The sequence below is a fragment of the Monodon monoceros genome, unplaced genomic scaffold (assembly GCF_005190385.1).
Source record: "Monodon monoceros isolate NGI ecotype Baffin Bay Population unplaced genomic scaffold, NGI_Narwhal_1 Super_Scaffold_5, whole genome shotgun sequence".
Lineage (NCBI taxonomy): Eukaryota > Metazoa > Chordata > Mammalia > Artiodactyla > Monodontidae > Monodon > Monodon monoceros.
This window is the reverse complement of record NW_021703782.1, coordinates 98269001-98287204: the sequence shown is the minus strand read 5'-3', so window position 1 is coordinate 98287204 and position 18204 is coordinate 98269001. Positions and strand designations below refer to the sequence as shown.

At 42.7% G+C, this 18204-nt stretch overlaps 1 protein-coding gene across 1 annotated transcript in view; it reads left to right on the top strand.

Annotated features, from left to right (window-relative positions):
• The window catches only part of BRINP1 (BMP/retinoic acid inducible neural specific 1), a 183121-nt gene that overhangs the window by 124864 nt on the left and 40053 nt on the right, over window positions 1-18204 (top strand). Inside the window, exons 4-5 of the mRNA XM_029203104.1 lie at window positions 2148-2317; window positions 5623-5728. Coding sequence (XP_029058937.1) covers window positions 2148-2317; window positions 5623-5728 — 276 coding nt within the window. The remainder of the gene's footprint in view (window positions 1-2147; window positions 2318-5622; window positions 5729-18204) is intronic.

Genomic DNA, 18204 nt, shown 5'->3' with positions numbered 1-18204 from the left:
AGCGGTGGGGAGCGATGGGAGCGGTGGGGAGCGATGGGAGCGATGGGAGCAGTGGGGAGCGGTGGGGAGCAGTGGGGAGTGATGGGAGCAGTGGGGAGCGGTGGGGAGCGGTGGGGAACGGTGGGGAGCGGTGGGGAGTGATGGGAGCGGTGGGAGCAATGGGAGCGGTGGGGAGTGGTGGGGAGCGGTGGGGAGCGGTGGGGAGCGATGGGGAGTGGTGGGGAGCAGTGGGGAGTGATGGGAGCAGTGGGGAGCAGTGGGGAGTGATGGGAGCAGTGGGGAGGGGTGGGGAGTGATGGGAGCGATGGGGAGTGATGGGAGCGGTGGGGAGTGATGGGGAGCGGTGGGGAGCGCTGGGAGTGGTGGGGAGGGGTAGGGAGTGATGGGAGTGGTGGGGAGCGATGGGGAGTGATGGGAGCGGTGGGGAGTGGTGGGGAGTGATGGGGAGCAGTGGGGAGTGATGGGAGCAGTGGGGAGTGATGGGGAGCGGTGGGGAGGGATGGGAGCGATGGGGAGCGATGGGAGCGGTGGGGAGCGATGGGAGCGGTGGGGAGCGATGGGAGCGGTGGGGAGCGATGGGAGCGGTGGGGAGCGATGGGAGCGGTGGGGAGCGATGGGAGCGATGGGAGCAGTGGGGAGCGGTGGGGAGCAGTGGGGAGTGATGGGAGCAGTGGGGAGCGGTGGGGAACGGTGGGGAGTGGTGGGGAGCGGTGGGGAGCGATGGGAGGGGTGGGGAGGGGTGGGGAGTGATGGGAGGGGTGGGGAGCGGTGGGGAGTGATGGGAGCGGTGGGGAGCGATGGAGAGCTCGTGGCCACTCACCTCCTGCTGTGTGGCCTGGTTCCTAACAGGCCGCAGACCGGGGTTGGCGACCCCTGGTATAAAGAGTGCAGGTAACTTGTTCCCATAGCTAGTTCAAGTCCAGGCAGTCTAGTTCTAGAGACTGCTTTCTACTACTACTCCAAATGATTTTTGATTGCTACAACGAACAGACAATGATATAAGGACTTTACGTGTGTTAATTAATTTATTCTTCTTAATTATTCTATGCAGTAGGTGCTGTTCTCCTGATTTTGTTCATGAATCAACTGAGAATCAGAGAGGTTAAGAAATGTCCCCAAGTTCACGGTTAGTTGAGAGTGAAACCGGCGGTACAACGATCAGATCTGTTTAGGTGGCATATCTGGAGCTTCCTTTATGAAGTTCTGGTGAAACATCTTGTCCAAAATAAAATGCACCATTAGTTAGTACTGTTAGTAATCTATGCATGTCTTTCTAAGGAAAACTTCATGGTAAATTATATAAGATTTTCTATTTCTCTCTCTCTCTCTCTCTCTCTCTCTCTGTCTGTTTCTTCCACCCTATGCCTAACTTTCATGTTATCTCCTCTCTCCCCAAGATGTAACTTAAGAAATATTTATTGAATGAATGAAAAAAATTGATGGATTAACTATTTACTATCTACTATATGCCAAGCACTGGGCTTTGTACAAGGGGTACAGCAGTGGCTAATATAGACAGTGTCTGACTTCACAGGGCTGACAGTTTAGTTTTTCCTATCTATCTGTCTGTATCTGTGCTTGAACTATGTCTTATCTCTCTATCTCTCTCCCTCTCTCTCTGTCTATATCTCTATTTATCCATCCATCCATACATCCATCTGTCTGGGAAGGGGTAGCAGAAGGAGAAAGAGAGAAAGGAAAGGAGGAAAGAACAAGGGAAGAAGAGAGGGGAGAAATGAGAGGAGGAATAGGTGGAATTGGAGGATGAGGAGGAAACAGAGGAGAAGAAAGGAATGGGAAGGGACCATCTATGGCGAATCCATCATTTTACAGAAAAGCCTGAGCCTTGAAGAGAGGAAGTGAGTTGTGTTAGGAGATGATGCTGGTGAGAACTATGAAGTGGATTAGTAAGAGCTGGACTTGATGACTAAGAGGCTTTTCATGATCTTCGTCCTGATGGAGCTTGGTGCTTACAGACACCGCTGGACTGTCTTGCTTTCATTGTGCTCTTGATTTTCAGAGGCAGAAGGAAATTTGGGCAAAATTAATGAGAGGTCTGAAGCTATTTTCGGCATCCAAGCCATGAATGCTTTCTACGCATCCCAAAGCTCAGTGGGCTGCCTGAGCTTCTTTCCTTTTCTGTGCAGGGGAGGAGGCCTTGACCATGTACATGGACAAAAGTCACCTGGACAGGAAGTCAGGGAATGCCACTCAAAGTGTTGAAGCTCTGCACCAGCTGGCATCGTCCTACTTTGTCGACCGTGATGGCACCATGAGGAGGCTCCATGAGATCCAGATATCAACTGGAGCAATCAAGGTACGGCTTGAGGGTGGCTTCGGGTGGCAGGCTCTTAAGACAACGGCACTGCACAAAGGTAGTCTGAGAGTCAATGGGCAGATGAAATCCCTGGCTTCTTACCCAGGGAGCTAACAGTGCCCCCCTGCCAACCACTCTGCCTGAGATTGTCAAGTGCCCCATAATATCCCGAGCATTGTCATTAAGGTGACCACATGTACTGATTTCCTGGGGCAACCCTGGCTGTAATCATGGCAGAATTAAACATAGTACTTTCTTTCACTCTTTTTTTTTTTTTAACATCTTTATTGGAGTATAATTGCTTTACAATGGTGTGTTTGTTTCTGCTGTATAACAAAGTGAATCAGCTATACATATACATATCCCCATATCCCCTCCCTCTTGCATCTCCCTCCCACCCTCCCTATCCCACTCCTCTAAGTGGTCACAAAGCACCAAGCTGATCTCCCTGTGTGATGTGGCTGCTTCCCACTAGCTATCTATTTTACATTTGGTAGTGTATATATGCCCATGCCACTCTCTCCCTTTGTCCCAGCTTACTCTCCTTCACTCTTAAAGCTCTGTGTGGATGATTTCCAGACTCCCTTTCTAGGTGAAGGAACAGGCTACAGTGGGTAAATCATTTTCGAAAGGTCACAGAGCTCTCGAGAGTCAGATTATGCCTAGGTCAGTAATTGGTTAACACCTGTGTTTTTCATCCTCCCTCCCCATTTTACAGATGGGAACACTCAGGTCCAAGGGTTAAACACTTCTGCTCAGGGTTACACACCTAGCCAGTACATTAACAGGGACTAGAACTCTACTCTCTAGACCAGGGATCCACGAGGACTTTTTGTAAAGGGTCAATAATAAATATTTTAAGATTTGCAGGTCATATGATCGGTTATTACTACAACTCAGCTGTGCTGCTATAGCACAAAATTAGCCATACAATCAGTGTGTAAAAAATGGGCATGGCTGTGTTCCAATAAAACTTTATAAATCAGGCAGTCTGTCATGTGCCGACCCATGCTCATCTACCCCAGCGCTGTCCAATAGACCCTTCCAAGATAATGGAGAGACTGTATCTGTGCTGGCCAAGACAGGAGCCACTAGTCATATGGGGTTATGGAGCATGTGACATGTGGCTACTTAGACGCTAAATTTGTAAGGTGTTTTTTTTTTTTAATTTATTTAAGTTTAAATAGCCACATTGGTAAGAACAGCTGTGGAGACTTTCAGCTCAATGCCTTAGAGCATAGGTACTTAAAAAAATTCCACTTTAAATGCAGTAAATTCAAGGATTACCTTTATAAAGAGAATAAAGGAGGACATTTTTGATAAAAAAGGATTAGTTCTTTGGAGGGTTTCAATGAAGATTTTTTTGCATCTCAAAGTTTCTTAAACCAGATTATACCTGCATTTTACCTCATTATTCAGTCTATTTTCTCTTCCTGAGCATCTTCCTTCTGAATAAAATGCAGACCTAGTCTTATATCAAGACTTTAAAAGGTATCTCTAGGGAAAAAGTGTGTGTGTGTGAAGGGATGAGGGGTTGCCGGGGAGTGTTGGTGGAAGTCAGGCAGATGAGTCAGAAACTGACCAAGGGAAGAGAAAAAATGTGGGAGGGGAGAGACTTGCTGAAGAGGGAGGGAGGAAGGGGAGAAATAAATCAGATCAACAAAGAGCCAGTTTATCCGAGAAGAATCGCCTATACTGGGGGGATTATGGTGTTAGGGAACTCAGCACAGAGAGATGGAGCTTGATGAAGCCATCGGAGTCTGAGTGAAGCAAAGGCCTGGTTTTCATTATCACCAAATGGTTCCCTCCCCGCGGGATGGGATGTGGAATTGAGATATTGAACCTCTGTCAGAAGGTAATCCTCTTTTGTGCATCCCGGAAGTGCAGTGTGCCTCCTTACGAGGAATTTCTTAGAGAAACTGCACACAGGCCACTCAAGAAGCCATTCTTGGAATAGCACCATCCTCGACACTCAATCTGGCACTTGGATTTTTCTAGCCATTTCTTGACACTACCTCAAGACCCAGCTGGCTAGAATTGGTCTCCCTGCCAGCTTTGTCTAAGATGAGCAGCTGACCCAGGTGGGGCAGTTTTGCCCATGGTTTCTCTTCCTGAGCATCTTTAGCAAGGTGGATTGGTAGTTTTGAATCTCATTTAACAGTAACGAGGTCATTATTCTGTACACAAAAAAGAATAAATTATTTTTTAAAAGCAAAGCCTAATAACCTTCCATTTTTGTACTGTTTCCTAAGTGCTAGATACTTCAAAAATATGGTCCCTTTACCGTTAGGGTGGGTAACAGTATTACTGACATTGTGTAGATGCAGAAATTGAGGCTTAGAGAGAGGAGTTATTGATCCAAGGCTCTGCTGCTGGACAGGGGCAGAGCTGGCATTGGGAGATCTGTGTGACTATTTCCCAAGTCATCATTCCTGACAACAGTCAGTGCTGTGTCCTTATAGCTGGATGCAAACCTCAAAACAAGCCTACAAGTGATTGTGTTATATAATGGAAAGTAAAGGCTAAAGACATGAAGAAACCACTTTACATACTAAACCATTCATATTTCAAGGTTATCCTTTAGAATAGCTGTTTCCCTCTTGTCCACCACCTCAATTATTGTAAGACAGTGTTTGAGAAGCACACCACCAGAGGATTGGGGTGATCATTCTGCAGTGGAGCTGACTGTGCTGTTTGCTAATTTTTTTTTTGAAAATGGGAATAATTTTATTGTTCTTGCCTAATGATAACGCATATGTACTCATCGATAATGCACGTTACAATTTATAGAGACTCTTGGTAATAAGATGTCAATTACTGAACATATGCCATGTGTCAGGCACTTACACCCATCAGGTTTAGTCTCACCACCTTCCTGGAAGGATTTACTAGCTTCAGATTGCAGGAGCTTACAGAAGTGTCTGCCTGAGGGCACACAGCAAATAAAGGGTGCAGCCAGGATCTAACACTGACTCTCCTAACTCCAAAGCCCATGCTTTTGAAATGCACTATAGTGTTTCCACTTATTTTTAGTTCATATAATACTTGAAATGGCTTTGTGCAGTGAGAACCAAGGTTAGAACGTGGGCGTACTGGCTCCAGTCTGCTAGATTGCCCTGCTATCCCGTTGTCTGCTTGGCAACAGTCAGGCATGGTCCTTGACCCAGGCAAGGGGCTCAAGAAGTGGCCGCTGGCTCAGGTCAGGCTTTCTCTGCTGCCTGAGCTCTGCTGGGGGCTGACTCTGCAGGATCTGTCCCAGACAAGGGCATCTGTCTCACATCTGTCGCCCTTGATGTCCACTCCAGGTCACAGAGACACGCACTGGGCCTCTGGGCTGTAACAGCTATGACAATCTGGACTCTGTGAGTTCCGTCCTTCTGCAAAGCACGGAGAGCAAACTGCACCTTCAAGGTAGGATGTCAGTGGAAATGATGGGAACAGAGAGGGGGAGGGGAGAGCAGCCTGGGGGAGGAGGGATGAGGGGGTATCAGGAGGCATGATGTGGAGGGAGAATGAAAACTAAGATGAAAGGCAGAGAAACCAACAAAAAATTAAAATATGCAAATTAAGACAGTTGTGATATGTCTTTTTAAAAATTTTAACATATATGGGACATTAAATTCATGGTTATTAATTAGTTTTCAGATATAAAGTATGGAAATGTGAGCTTTATCTGATTATTTTGATGAAAACGTCTAAACAGTGTTATTTATAGATGTTCCAGATCTAATATATATTAAAGTTTCATATCATAGCCTCTGAATTTCCTACATTATTGTGTTTGATTCTCAATATATTTTGGCAGATATTATTTGAATTCCAAGAACTATAGGGCATTTTATAGAATTTTTGGTTCTATGTCAACTTCTTTCTCCTTATTTGTTAATCATTAGTGGTCTTCAGTATATTCATACACCCATACGTATTTGTGTATGTGTGTGTGTGCTTTTAGCAGAGTTTACAAGTGAGAACATTCAGTGCTGGCTGGAATACAGAAAGACGGATCCTCTTAGGCATGGCTAGTGAAATTGCAACAATTCTAAGGATTAATTTGTTGAAATACATACATATTTGTATTTGTTTATTATCTATTATATGTCAGGTACATGTTATGTGCTCCATATATACTCAAGACCTTGAAGAAAATACACTCTTTAAAATAGTCATTTTATCCTGATGAATTCATCATAAAGAGGAGGGGAGATTGTAGGGGGAAAATGATAAAACTTTAAGTATAGATAGTGCTGTTTTAAAAAGCATAATTTATAATAGCAAAGAAAAACACAATGTAAAGATTTCAATTTTCCACATGAGGAGACTAAATGAATTGTGTAGCATACAACATAATATTAGGCAGGTGCTGAAATGTTGTTTATAAAGAATTTTCAGGATACGTGAAAATGATTTACTATAATGTTAATTAAAAAGTGGATGGTTTCTGACTGAATGTATGGCATGATCTTAATGTAAAAGGATAAGGAAAAATAACATTGCAAGGAATTATGCGAGATGTTAAAAGAGGTTACTTCTGGATGATTAGGTTAGAGATGATTTATTTTAGTCTTCCAATTCCTTTTCTAACTTTTCTACAATGATCGTGTATTAACTTTATAGTCATAAAAACTGTCATATGCTTTAACTTTGAGCAAACTAAGAATGTGACCTTTTAGAAAGGTATCTGATAAAGGTGATTCTGAATGTCAGTGGGAGGAAATTTGGGTTGAGATTGGCAGGTCGAGCTAAACAGAGCCTAATATGACTTTTATATTCTGGTTCCTTGGCAACTCTTTGATTCATGCTCCTGTTATAGAAGATGGTTGGAAGGTGGTACAGGGCAAGCTTGGTAGTGTCACTTGGGAGCAATGAACGAAAATCCATCAGGAAAATTCAGGCCAAGAGAGTGGTTTAGCATTAAAACAAAAGCCAACAAAACAAAACCTCAAGTACATGAAGAATAATCCTACACCCCTTTAGTAGACAAAAGAGTAGACAGATGAGTTTGGTAATGCCTGATAAGAAATGAATAAGGAAGACAGACCTACCTTGGGTGCACCAGGATTTTCAATATTAGCTCCTGTGATGCCTACAGTGAGCTTGTGGGATGAGAGCAGGATTTGAATCCAGAAAGTACGGCTCCGGTCTGTGTCTGGTCACCCTGCTGTGCACGTAGGAGGTGAGTTATAATCAGAGTAAGTTAGTTGGGATTAACAGGATCTCACTAGGAATTTATTAAGATCTTAGGGCCATTTAGAAGCTGATTTACAGTGAAGCTAAGGAAGCTTAAGATCCAGGGCTCCCTCACCTTCTAAGTCCCTAAATTTTCTCATTCTACATATTCATGTTCACATGTAATTTTGAATTCCGTTTCTCAATAAGCACCTGTAGCCTAAACCTCAGTCCTAAAACCCAGATCTGCCATTGGTTACATTATTAGCAGTATGTTATTCACACAAAAGGAGGAGATGACAGCTTTGTTCTGTTCTAGATTGGTCAGAGCACACCTGGCGGATTGGGTCCAAGTGTGGGCAGCACATTTCAAGAGGGACATCAAGAAACTGAAGGAGAGTGTCTTATAATACATAACTGATGAAGGTGGACTTAGAGCAGAAGGATGTGTCTGTGGACACCTAAAGGGCTGTCTTGCAGAAAAGTTAGTCAAATTCGATAATATGGATAAAATGGGGCAAACCTGATCTACATGTGGGAAACTACAAGGATCCCAGGCTTAAACTAGATCTCAGTTTAAACTCAGTATGAAATAGACCTTCTAATGCACATTCATGTCCAAACCCGGAATGTCCTGCTGAAGCATGTCGTGACTCTCTTGTTACTAGGGTTATGTGTTGGCGACGTTTGGTAGGGATGTTACAGAAGCTGTTTAATCATCGTTCCACCGTGTTGGTGATTGAGTCGATACTGATGCTTACGAAGATGCTGAATCGCCAGACCTTTATCGAGACTGACTATGTGCCACATTCAGTGCTGGATCCTGGGCCTATGAGTACACATCAGTTCAACTCGATTCAGCAAATATTTTTCAAGAACTCATGTTGTCATTGAGCTAGGCACAAAAAACAGTGGTGAACAAGACAGACATACTTTTTGCCCCAAGGAAATATACACTCTATCAAAAAACATGGGTTTAGACGAATAATAATGTGCAATGAGTTTGGATGGAAAAAAATTGTGACGGTTCTTTGATACCCAGTAGTATGGAGATTTCACCTACTAGGGAATCAGGGAAGTTTTCTTGATAAAAAGATGCACAGAATGAGACCTGAAGAGTGGAGAAGGGGGCAGGGACATAGCTATGGAGCAGAGTCCTCGTGAATGGCATTCAAGGAAATTGAAAAGATCTTAAGAGATTAAAGCAGAGATATCAATGGTGAGAAAGGCAAAAGAATATGTCATATCCTAGAAGGCCTCTGTAGCACATTAATGAGTTGAATATTAATTTGAGAGTAATGGGAACCATAAAAGGGTTTTAAAAAACAAAGTAGCAGGAAGAGATTATTAATGTTTTGGAAGATCACTCTGGCTACTGTGTGGTCAAATAATTAGAGAGGAGTAGTTTGGAGGTTGGTGACCGGTTAGTTAAGGGCTACTGCAGTATTGAAGATGAGATGTCACAGACTGAAACCATGGAAGCAACAGTTGGGATGGAGAGAAATAGACCAATTTTGGAGTTACTTAGGAGGTGTCACTACCAGGATTCAGTGAAAAGACCATGAAAGATTTAGGTATTTGAGTGAATGGAGAGTGGGAATAAGATAGAGCCGACAGACAGGAAAATACATATGATTCAAGGTAGTGTGTAATATAGTAGAGCTAGTAAAAGTAATGCGTACTATTACAGAGATGTGGAAAAGGAGGTAATCCATTCTATCTGTCTAGGTAGAGGAATCATAGAAAGGAGGAAAAAATACTCTCCTGGTGGAAGGTAAAACAAAAAAACTTCTTAAATATAAGACAGAAGAATATCTCATGACTTTTGGGTAGGCTGATACTTATTCAGTAGCATCCATAAAGCACCAAGTAAAAGAAAAAGATTGATAAATTGGACTACTTTAAAATTAAGAATTCCTGTTTATCAGAAGATGCTATTCATGGAATGAAAATGCAGGTTACAGAGTGGAAGGCAATACTGGTGATAAATGTATCTGACAAAGAACTCATGTGTAAAATATGTAAATAACCTCTAAAACCAATAAGAGAAAGGCAGGCAATCCGGAAAGACAAGAAAATGGGTAAAAGGCATGAACAGGCGCTTCGCAAACAAGAATATCAAAATGGCTAATAAATATTTGCAACGGTGATTAACTTTACTAGTCCTCAGAAAATGTAAATTAAAAGTGTCATAACACACCGATCAGTCTGGCTCAACTGAAAAATCTGACAGTATCAAGGAGTGACAATGTTGAACACTGGGAACTTACATGCATTGCTCCTGGGAGAATAAACTAGTACAATCACTTTGGAAAACTCTTTTTGGCAGCTTCTACTGAAAACTCAATATGTCCTCACCCTATGACCTAACAATTACAACTCCTAGGAATATGCCCAACAGAAATGTGACCTTTGTTCACCAAAAACCATGAATGTTCATAGGAGTTTTGTTCAAAATAGTCCCCCAAAGGGAAATAGCCCCAAACGCCCATCAACAAAAAAATGGGTAAATAACTTGTCATACATTCACATGATGGGCTACAATACAGAAATGAGAAAGAATCAACTACCCTTTCATGCAAAAATATAGAAGAATCTCTTGAACGCAACATTAAGTTACAGAAGCCAGACACGAAAGAGGGAATGCTGTATGATTCCATTCTTACACAGCTCAGAAACAGTAAAACAAATACATTGCTTTAGAATTCCAAAGAGCATTAACCTTTGTGGAGGAGGAATGGGGAAGTGACTGAAGAGAGATGAGAGAGGTTTCTGGAAGTCTTAGTAATGTTCTTTTTTTGTGTGTGTGGTACGTGGGCCTCTCACTGTCGTGGCCTCTCCCGTTGCGGAGCACAGGCTCCGGACGCGCAGGCCCAGTGGCCATGGCTCACGGGCCCAGCCGCTCCGCGGCATGTGGGATCTTCCCGGACCGGGGCACGAATCCGTGTCCCCTGCATCGGCAGGCGGACTCTCAACCACTGCACCACCAGGGAAGCCCAATGTTCTGTTTCTTGATCACAGTAGCCACACATGGACGTGTTTACTTTGTGAAAATTCATGCAGCTGTATACACACTTTATATGTGTACATTTCTGTGTATACAATATGCAGCTATTAAAAATTTATTTAATAATGTGCTCTATCTTGACATCCTCTGCAAAGAGAAGACATGAATAAAGCAGAGACAAATGATCAGGAGGTGATCCAGCCCAGCTAGAAGGGAAACTGCATGGACTGAGGGGTGGAGGAACCAGAAATAATAGATACTATTTATAGAACACTTCCTTGAATGCTAGGGACTGTGTTAATTTATTTTTATTATATTTACATTTATGTATTTGTTTTTATTTTAACTCTTATTTATTTGTTTTGTATAACTGGATTTATTACATTTTTAATCTTCATAACATTCCTATAAGGAAGGCATAAATAACATCCCCATTTTGTAGGTGAGAAAACTGAGGCTGAGAGAGGTTTCTTAATAAGTGATTGAGCCAGAATTTTAACCTGGCTTCAGAGTTTCTCCTTCTCAAAACGGGTTGCTCTGTATTCCTCTGTTCCCCTCCTAAAGCCTCTGAATGAGGCTGGCGTGAGATTCTGCAGAGGCTGATTTGGGTAGATTGAGGATGATATGAATGACAGCCTAATGACATTCACTTTGTGGTGTTTCATAAAAGGTTCACAAAACAGGGCAAAGATGGAGGGAAATAGGAAACAGAAAGAGGAGGATTGGAGAAGGAGACTCAAAATGAGGAAGAAAGGCTCATGGAAATGAGCAGAGGCTATTAGTAGTCAAAGCAGCAACCACCGAACTAAACTAGTTGTAATAATGCTAGTGGCATAATGGTAACTTCTTATTTTTATCCTTCTTTCTCCAAGAAGCCCATTGAGTGTTTTACCGACATTGTCATATAATTTAATCTAGTATCCATCTGGTGAGATGGATGTACAGAGAGCAGACCTCTGCCTTTGTAGCTCACTGAAGTGGAAACAGATGCGGGGAAAATCTTTTGCTGAAATCTAGGGATAATCCAGAAATGTATTCATTCACACATTCACTTATTCATTTAGCAATATTTATTGAACATCACCTATATGTCAGACATCGTTTTAAGAGCGGGATGTAGAGATGTGAATAAGCTAAGTCTCAATCATTTTGGAGTTTATATTTAGCGTGTGGGTGTTGGGGGAGCAGAAAGAAAGAAACAAGTAAAGAAAGAAATATATTTTCTTTACAATCAGAGAGATAGTTTGGGAATAGGTCATCTAGAAATTTGTAGACCGTGGAACAGACTTCAGATTTTACTCTGAATGAAATGAGAAGCCACTGGAAATTCAAGCAGTGGAGTAACTGGAGCTGACTTACATTTTACGTGAATTACTATGACTGTTATGTAGAAAAGAACTGTAGAGGGCAAGACCACATACACAGAAACCAGCTTGGAGGCTATAGTGTTTATCAAGGTGAGAGAAAATGGCAGCCTGGACCAAGACAGTGGCAATGAGGGTTGTAAGAAGTGATTGGATTGTGGATATATTTTTAAGTACTGCTGACATTAGTTGGCAGTGGACTGAGAAAATGCTTGTGAGAAAAAGAGAGAAGCCGAGGATGTTCCCAAAGTTTTGCCTGAGTGACAGCAATGATGGCATTGCCTTACTGCTGTGGTGAATACTGTGGGAGGGATCCGTTCAGATGGGAAATGAGGAATTGGGTTCGAACCTAGGTTTGAGAAGTCTCTTATATATATTCGATTGTCAATGATGAGTGGACATTTGGAAAGTCAGGGGAGAGAACAGAGATATAAATTAGCATAGCGATGATATTTAATGATACGAGATTGGACAAGATTACCTTGGGAGAGAGTATAGATAGAGAAAAGAAGGAATCCAGTTATTGAGCCATGGGGAATTTAATATCGAAGAGTTGGGGTAAAGGCATACTAATGAGGAACAAGGAAAGGAAGCTAAGACGTGGCCAGGGGTGCGGGTGGCAGTGTCGTGGGACGAGAGCCAAGAGAGTGTGGTATCCTGGAAACCAAGGGAAGAATGTTTTCCAAAGCAGAGGTCGTTGTCAACTGTGTCAAACGCCACTTATAGGATGAGTAAGATGAAGATGAGAACAGAGTAGTGGGCTTAGCAACATGGAGGTCATGGGTGACCCTAACAATGATGCTTCAATGGAATTATGGGAGTGGAAGCCTGAGTAGAGTGAGTTCAAGAGAAAAGAAGAGAGGAAGTGAAGGTAGGGGTTTAGCAAACTCTACGGAGGAATCTCGCAGTGAATGGCACAATAGCAGAAGGTGACATGGAGTGCATGAGTTTTTCTTCTCTTTTAATATAGAAGCAACACAAGGTGACGTGGAGTGCGTGAGTTTTTCTTCTTTTAATATAGAAGCAACAAAGCTTTTATATGCTGATGGGAGTTATTCTTCAGAGAGGGAAACATTGATTCTATGAGTAAGAGGGATTATTTTAGGGTCATAGTTGAGCAGGGAAGAGTGAATAGGATCTTGTATATGACTGGAATTATTTGCCTTAGATAAGAGCTCCTGCAAGTTCATACAGAGTGAAGGGAAGGAGAACCTATGGACCCATAGGTGGGGTGGGTACAATTCACAGTTGTGGTAATGGGACCATTTTCTTAAACTTTACTTCTGATCACTTTTCATAGATGTGTTACAAGATTTTTCAGATTGTAATATCTCTGAAATTAGAATGTTTCTTATAACTGATGGTATGTCATAGTTTAATTGGCAGGTTATTTATTTTCTTAGTGTATGCAAAACAATGATACGTTTTACAAAAAATGGCATCTTAGATTCAATGACACGTAGTGTTTTCCTCAGTGAAAAAGGAGTGAAGTCACTAACCCACTCTCAGTTTCCGAAAGAGAAAAATGGACAAAAGTACAGTCAAGATCTTGAAAAGATGGGATGCTAGGCAGTGAGGGGGTATGGGGTGCAAGACTCCAGGCATCATCTACACTCTGCACCTCCAGAGAGGCCACCCAAGACTCTGCTGTGTTTTGAGAGCCTCCTCCTAATATTCACGTTCAAATGGCCCATTTCACTCGTTGTTCTTAAATTATTTCTCCTCCTCTTTCTCCTTCTTCTTTCATCCCTCCTTCTTCCTCCTCCTCCTTACCCCTTCTTTACTTTCCTTGTGTCTCTTCTTGAAACCTCAGCTTCTTCCAGACCAATCTCTATCTCCTATCACTCATGAACTCAGAATCTTTTCACGCCCTAAATGACTTCCCCTCTCTCTTTTATTGAGTTCAGTCTGTCTTTCCATACCCAGCACTAATATCCATCCCCTTATTAGAAGTCCTTCTTTCTTTACCCCTGTCATGGCTCACCTCCTCCCATCATCATTTCTGTCTTCCCTGGAGTGACTGTCAAACCAGCCTTCTTGATTCTGATCACTTCTGCTGATCCATCCCCATCGAAGCAGCCAGTGTGCTCTTCTTAAAATCAAATCAAATACTGTCACTTCCCTGCTTAAAACCCTTCACAGTCTCCGATATGGGTATAAGGAATAGACCTGGGCACCAGGCTATTCATAATCAAACACTTGCCAATTTTCTTGGCTTTGTCGTATTCCGTCATCCAATACGTACTATATCCTTACTCCAGGCCTGTGGAATTTCTTACATTTTACTACAGGCATCTTTTTTTGTTTTCTATTGCTTCAAACTTTTGTACATCATCTCTCTAGTTTCCGGACTTTCACCTCTCCCAGGAAAACTTCTCTTAATGCTTCTGCCCTGGTTGTTAGACACCCTGCCCACCTTCTTCCCTAGGATTTGTCATGCAATAGTGTAATCGTCCTATTACTAATCTGACTCCCCAGTTGGAGTATAAATTCCTCACTGGTAAGAGCCGTCTCGATCTCTAGCATGATGTATAGGACCTGGCGCATGAAGAATGATCAGAAGATATTTGTTAAATGAATTTATAAATGAATGGATAAATAATTAAATGAATGAATCACCCAGCCCATAGTGAGCTCCTTTCTCTGAATTCTTACGATTCTCATTCTCCAGCATGCTGGATCCAGTTCAACCTAAGGACAGTGTCCTGAGGGCTTACTCTATACTAGGAGCCTTCTTGCATGGATAGCATTCTTCAAAGTGCATGTGCCTTTGCTGTTGCGTTGGATGTGTCCATATTTCCAGGCAAGAGTCATGCCCCTTTACTCCTGCAAATGCCACCTCTTCTGAGAAGCCTCTTTAAGACCTCTTGTACAGCATTTTTTAAAACTTCATCTTGCAACATGTTCTTTTGCATTTGGGTTTTACCTCTTCTATTAGATTTGATGATTGGCCTCGTTAAGGACGGGATTCTGCCAGCTTTGTGTTTCATTGTATTCAACAGAATGCTGTGGACATTGGGACTCAATATGTATTTGCTGAACTGAAATTTTGCATAGGACTGGCGTTACAGGGACAGGAGAAAGGGGAGAACTAGAAGGATGGGCGAAGGAGAGAAAGAGGAAGGGGAGAGGGAGAGGAAGGGAGGGAGGGGATAGAGGAGGAAATAGAGGAAAGGCAGAGGGAGGATGAGGAAGAGAAGTAGCATCAATAATCCCTTTCCTCCGTAGGCATTATAAATGGAGTGAAGATAGTGATTTTTTTTTTTTTGCGGTACGCGGACCTGTCACTGCGGGGGCCTCTCCTGTTGCGGAGCACAGGCTTCGGACGCGCAGGCTCAGGGGCCATGGCTCACTGGCCCAGCCGCTCCGCGGCATGTGGGATCTTCCCGGACCGGGGCATGAACCCGCGTCCCCTGCATCGGCAGGCGGACTCTCAACCACTGCGCCACCAGGGAAGCCCGAAGATAATGATTTTTAAAATCATCTTGCAACAACTAATAGAGAGAGGGGAACAGAGTATTTGAACTGTTTAAAATGTACGTTATTTTGAGCTGTTACTCCTTCTTAGGCATATCGTGTTTATATCCATGAGCCAGTTTATCCCTCCCACCAACTAAGAGATAGGGATCATGCTCCCCATTACATAGATGAAGAAACTGAGGCCCCAAGGGGTGAAGTCACTTTCCCAAGATCCCCCGGGTTTTGGTTCCTAGCCGCCTGGGATCCATGATTACTTTTCTCAGGGAGCCTTGAGTCAGCACAACACATTCTAGATGTGGGTAGAATGGGAATAAATCCCTGCCCAACTGCAGTAGTCGAGGAAGAGGGGAAGGAACGTCATCAGGCCTTCTTTTCATGAAGCCCCGTCACCCCACGTGGCCTTGTGACCCCAGTGGAAGGCGGAGTGATTGTTGCCAGAGCCTGCTCTAGTCAGCAGCTTCGGGCTGAATCCTCATTAAGAATTAGCCCGGGGTCACCGGCAACTGCTTGCGACTAAAGGCCCTTCTTGCCGATTAGCCGGGGCCTAGGAGGCACTGATGGGAATCCGTGTTTCAGTCTTCCTGTGGCGCTGTCTGTAAAGCCTGTTGAATAAAAGAGCAGCGCCTTCATGACAAATGGGATTGCTGACTTCCACCCAACTGCTTGGCTCCAAGTATTGGTTTTACTTTATGAGCCAAGGGGCACCATGTTCTCTGCCTTGTGAGAAGTGAAGTTCCTCTTAAGAAGTGGATTGAAGATATCAATTAAAACTCAATCAGAGGGCTTCCCAGGTGGCGCAGTGGTTGAGAGTCCGCCTGCCGATGCAGGGGACACGGGTTGGTGCCCCGGTCCGGGAAGATCCCACATGCCGCGGAGCGGCTGGGCCCGTGAGCCATGGCTGCTGAGCCTGCGCGTCCGGAGCCGGTGCTCCGCAACGGGAGAGACCACAACAGTGAGAGGCCCGCGTACCGCAAAAAAAAAAAAAAAAAAAAAAAAAAAGCGGAAAAAAAACTCAGAGGACAAATAGGGAGTGTACGAGAGCACATGTGATAGTGATAAGTCCTTGGACTAGTTAAGTTTCTGAGCTTCTCTAGATCTTCTAATAAATGGGAATAAAAACACCACTGCCTCGGAGTCATGGTTCTGCATTTATTTGAAAAATATGTTGAAAGCACCTGACCTAAAACCCAAGAGGGCGGATACAAAATCATAGCTGTGATTTCCTGGATAGTTCTCTTGTGCCAGGTATAGAGCTCATTCCTTTATATTCATCTCTCAGAAACCTCAACACAGACCCATTTTCCAGATTTGCAAATTGAGGCTCACAGAAGTTAGTAACGCTCTTGTAGCCAGCAGAGCAAGAATTTGAACACAGGTCCACTCAATGCCAGTGCTCTTAAAGTGTGTAGCATATTGTGTCTCAACCTGGAACATATAATCATGGTTTTTATTGGAGCAAGTAGTTGTATAGCGCTTTCTGTGTGCTGATAGGTTCTGCTATTTACTTTAGAAAGTCTGCGATTTTCCTAAAATTACTTGCCAACTTGTGGATGTGCGTAGGTGTGCCATTTCCATAGCTATTCTCATACTCTCAAAAGAATCCAGAACCAGAAAAGATCAAATACCTTTATAACAGACGATTATGAAAGCCTTGCAACATTCCAGGTATAGATGACTATAAAAAGGGCTGCCTCTGACCAGGGGAAATCTGGAATAATTTGGTGACTCAAGACTCAGACTTGTACAGAAAGAGGTGGAAATGCTAATGGAGCATAAGCTGGTGTTGAGGGGGGGGAATATCAGAAGATTTATCATTTGGTATGTGGTCACGTGGGGCTATACCTTTCAATAAACTTGTGGCCGAGTGTGCAGCATGGAACTCCTGACTGATCAGTGATCAATGTGACAGTTTGACCTACTTTAACCACCACATCCCACTTGATTTCTTGTTGGTCTCTGATTGTACACAAATCAGGCGTCAGGAAGGCCAAAACCTAAATAAATCACCCGTGGAAATTTTTATACATTGACTCTCTTCAAACACAGTACCTGTTTATTTTTTAAGATTATTAAGTCAATCTTTATTTTTTTCCCTCACAATACATCTTAGGCACAATTAAGCTCTTCTTTGGCACTGCAAATATAGCACTTTCGATGCACTTCTACTGTGTTCTAGATACATTCTACCTTGTTTCATGTGCACAATTGTTCATATTTCTACTAAATTGCAATTAAATTCCCTGAAAGTAGAATCATATCCTTTTTAACGTATTCATTATTCACTTCTTATTTCAGTGTTTAGTTTGTAGTATATGCTCAATAAATATTTACTAATTTAAATTTATTTGAACTGTCAAATCAGTTTGCTTTGAATCTTAATTTTTTACTGTGATAAAATATATATCACACAAAGTTTAATGTTTTAAACATTTTAAAATCCACAATTCAGGGGCATTGAGTATATTCACAGTGTTGTGCAACTGTCATCACTATCTAGTTCCAGAACTTTCTCACCATCCCAAATGGAAATTCCATATTCATTAAGCAGTAATTTCCCATTCCCCACTCCCTCCAGCCCCAGACAACTACTAATCTTCTTTCTGTCTCTATTGACTTGCCTATTCTGGACATTTCATATAATTGGAATCATACAATATGTTTTTTTGTGTGTGTTTCTGGCATCTTTGATGTAACAGAATGTTTTCAGGGTTCATCTGTGTTGTAGCACGTAACAGTACTTCATTCTTTTATGGCTGAGTTAAGATTCCATTGTGTGGATAGACCACATTTTGTTTATCCATTCATAAGTTGATGGACATTTAGGTTGTCTTCACCTTTTTGTTAATATTGCTTCTATGAACAGTGTGTTC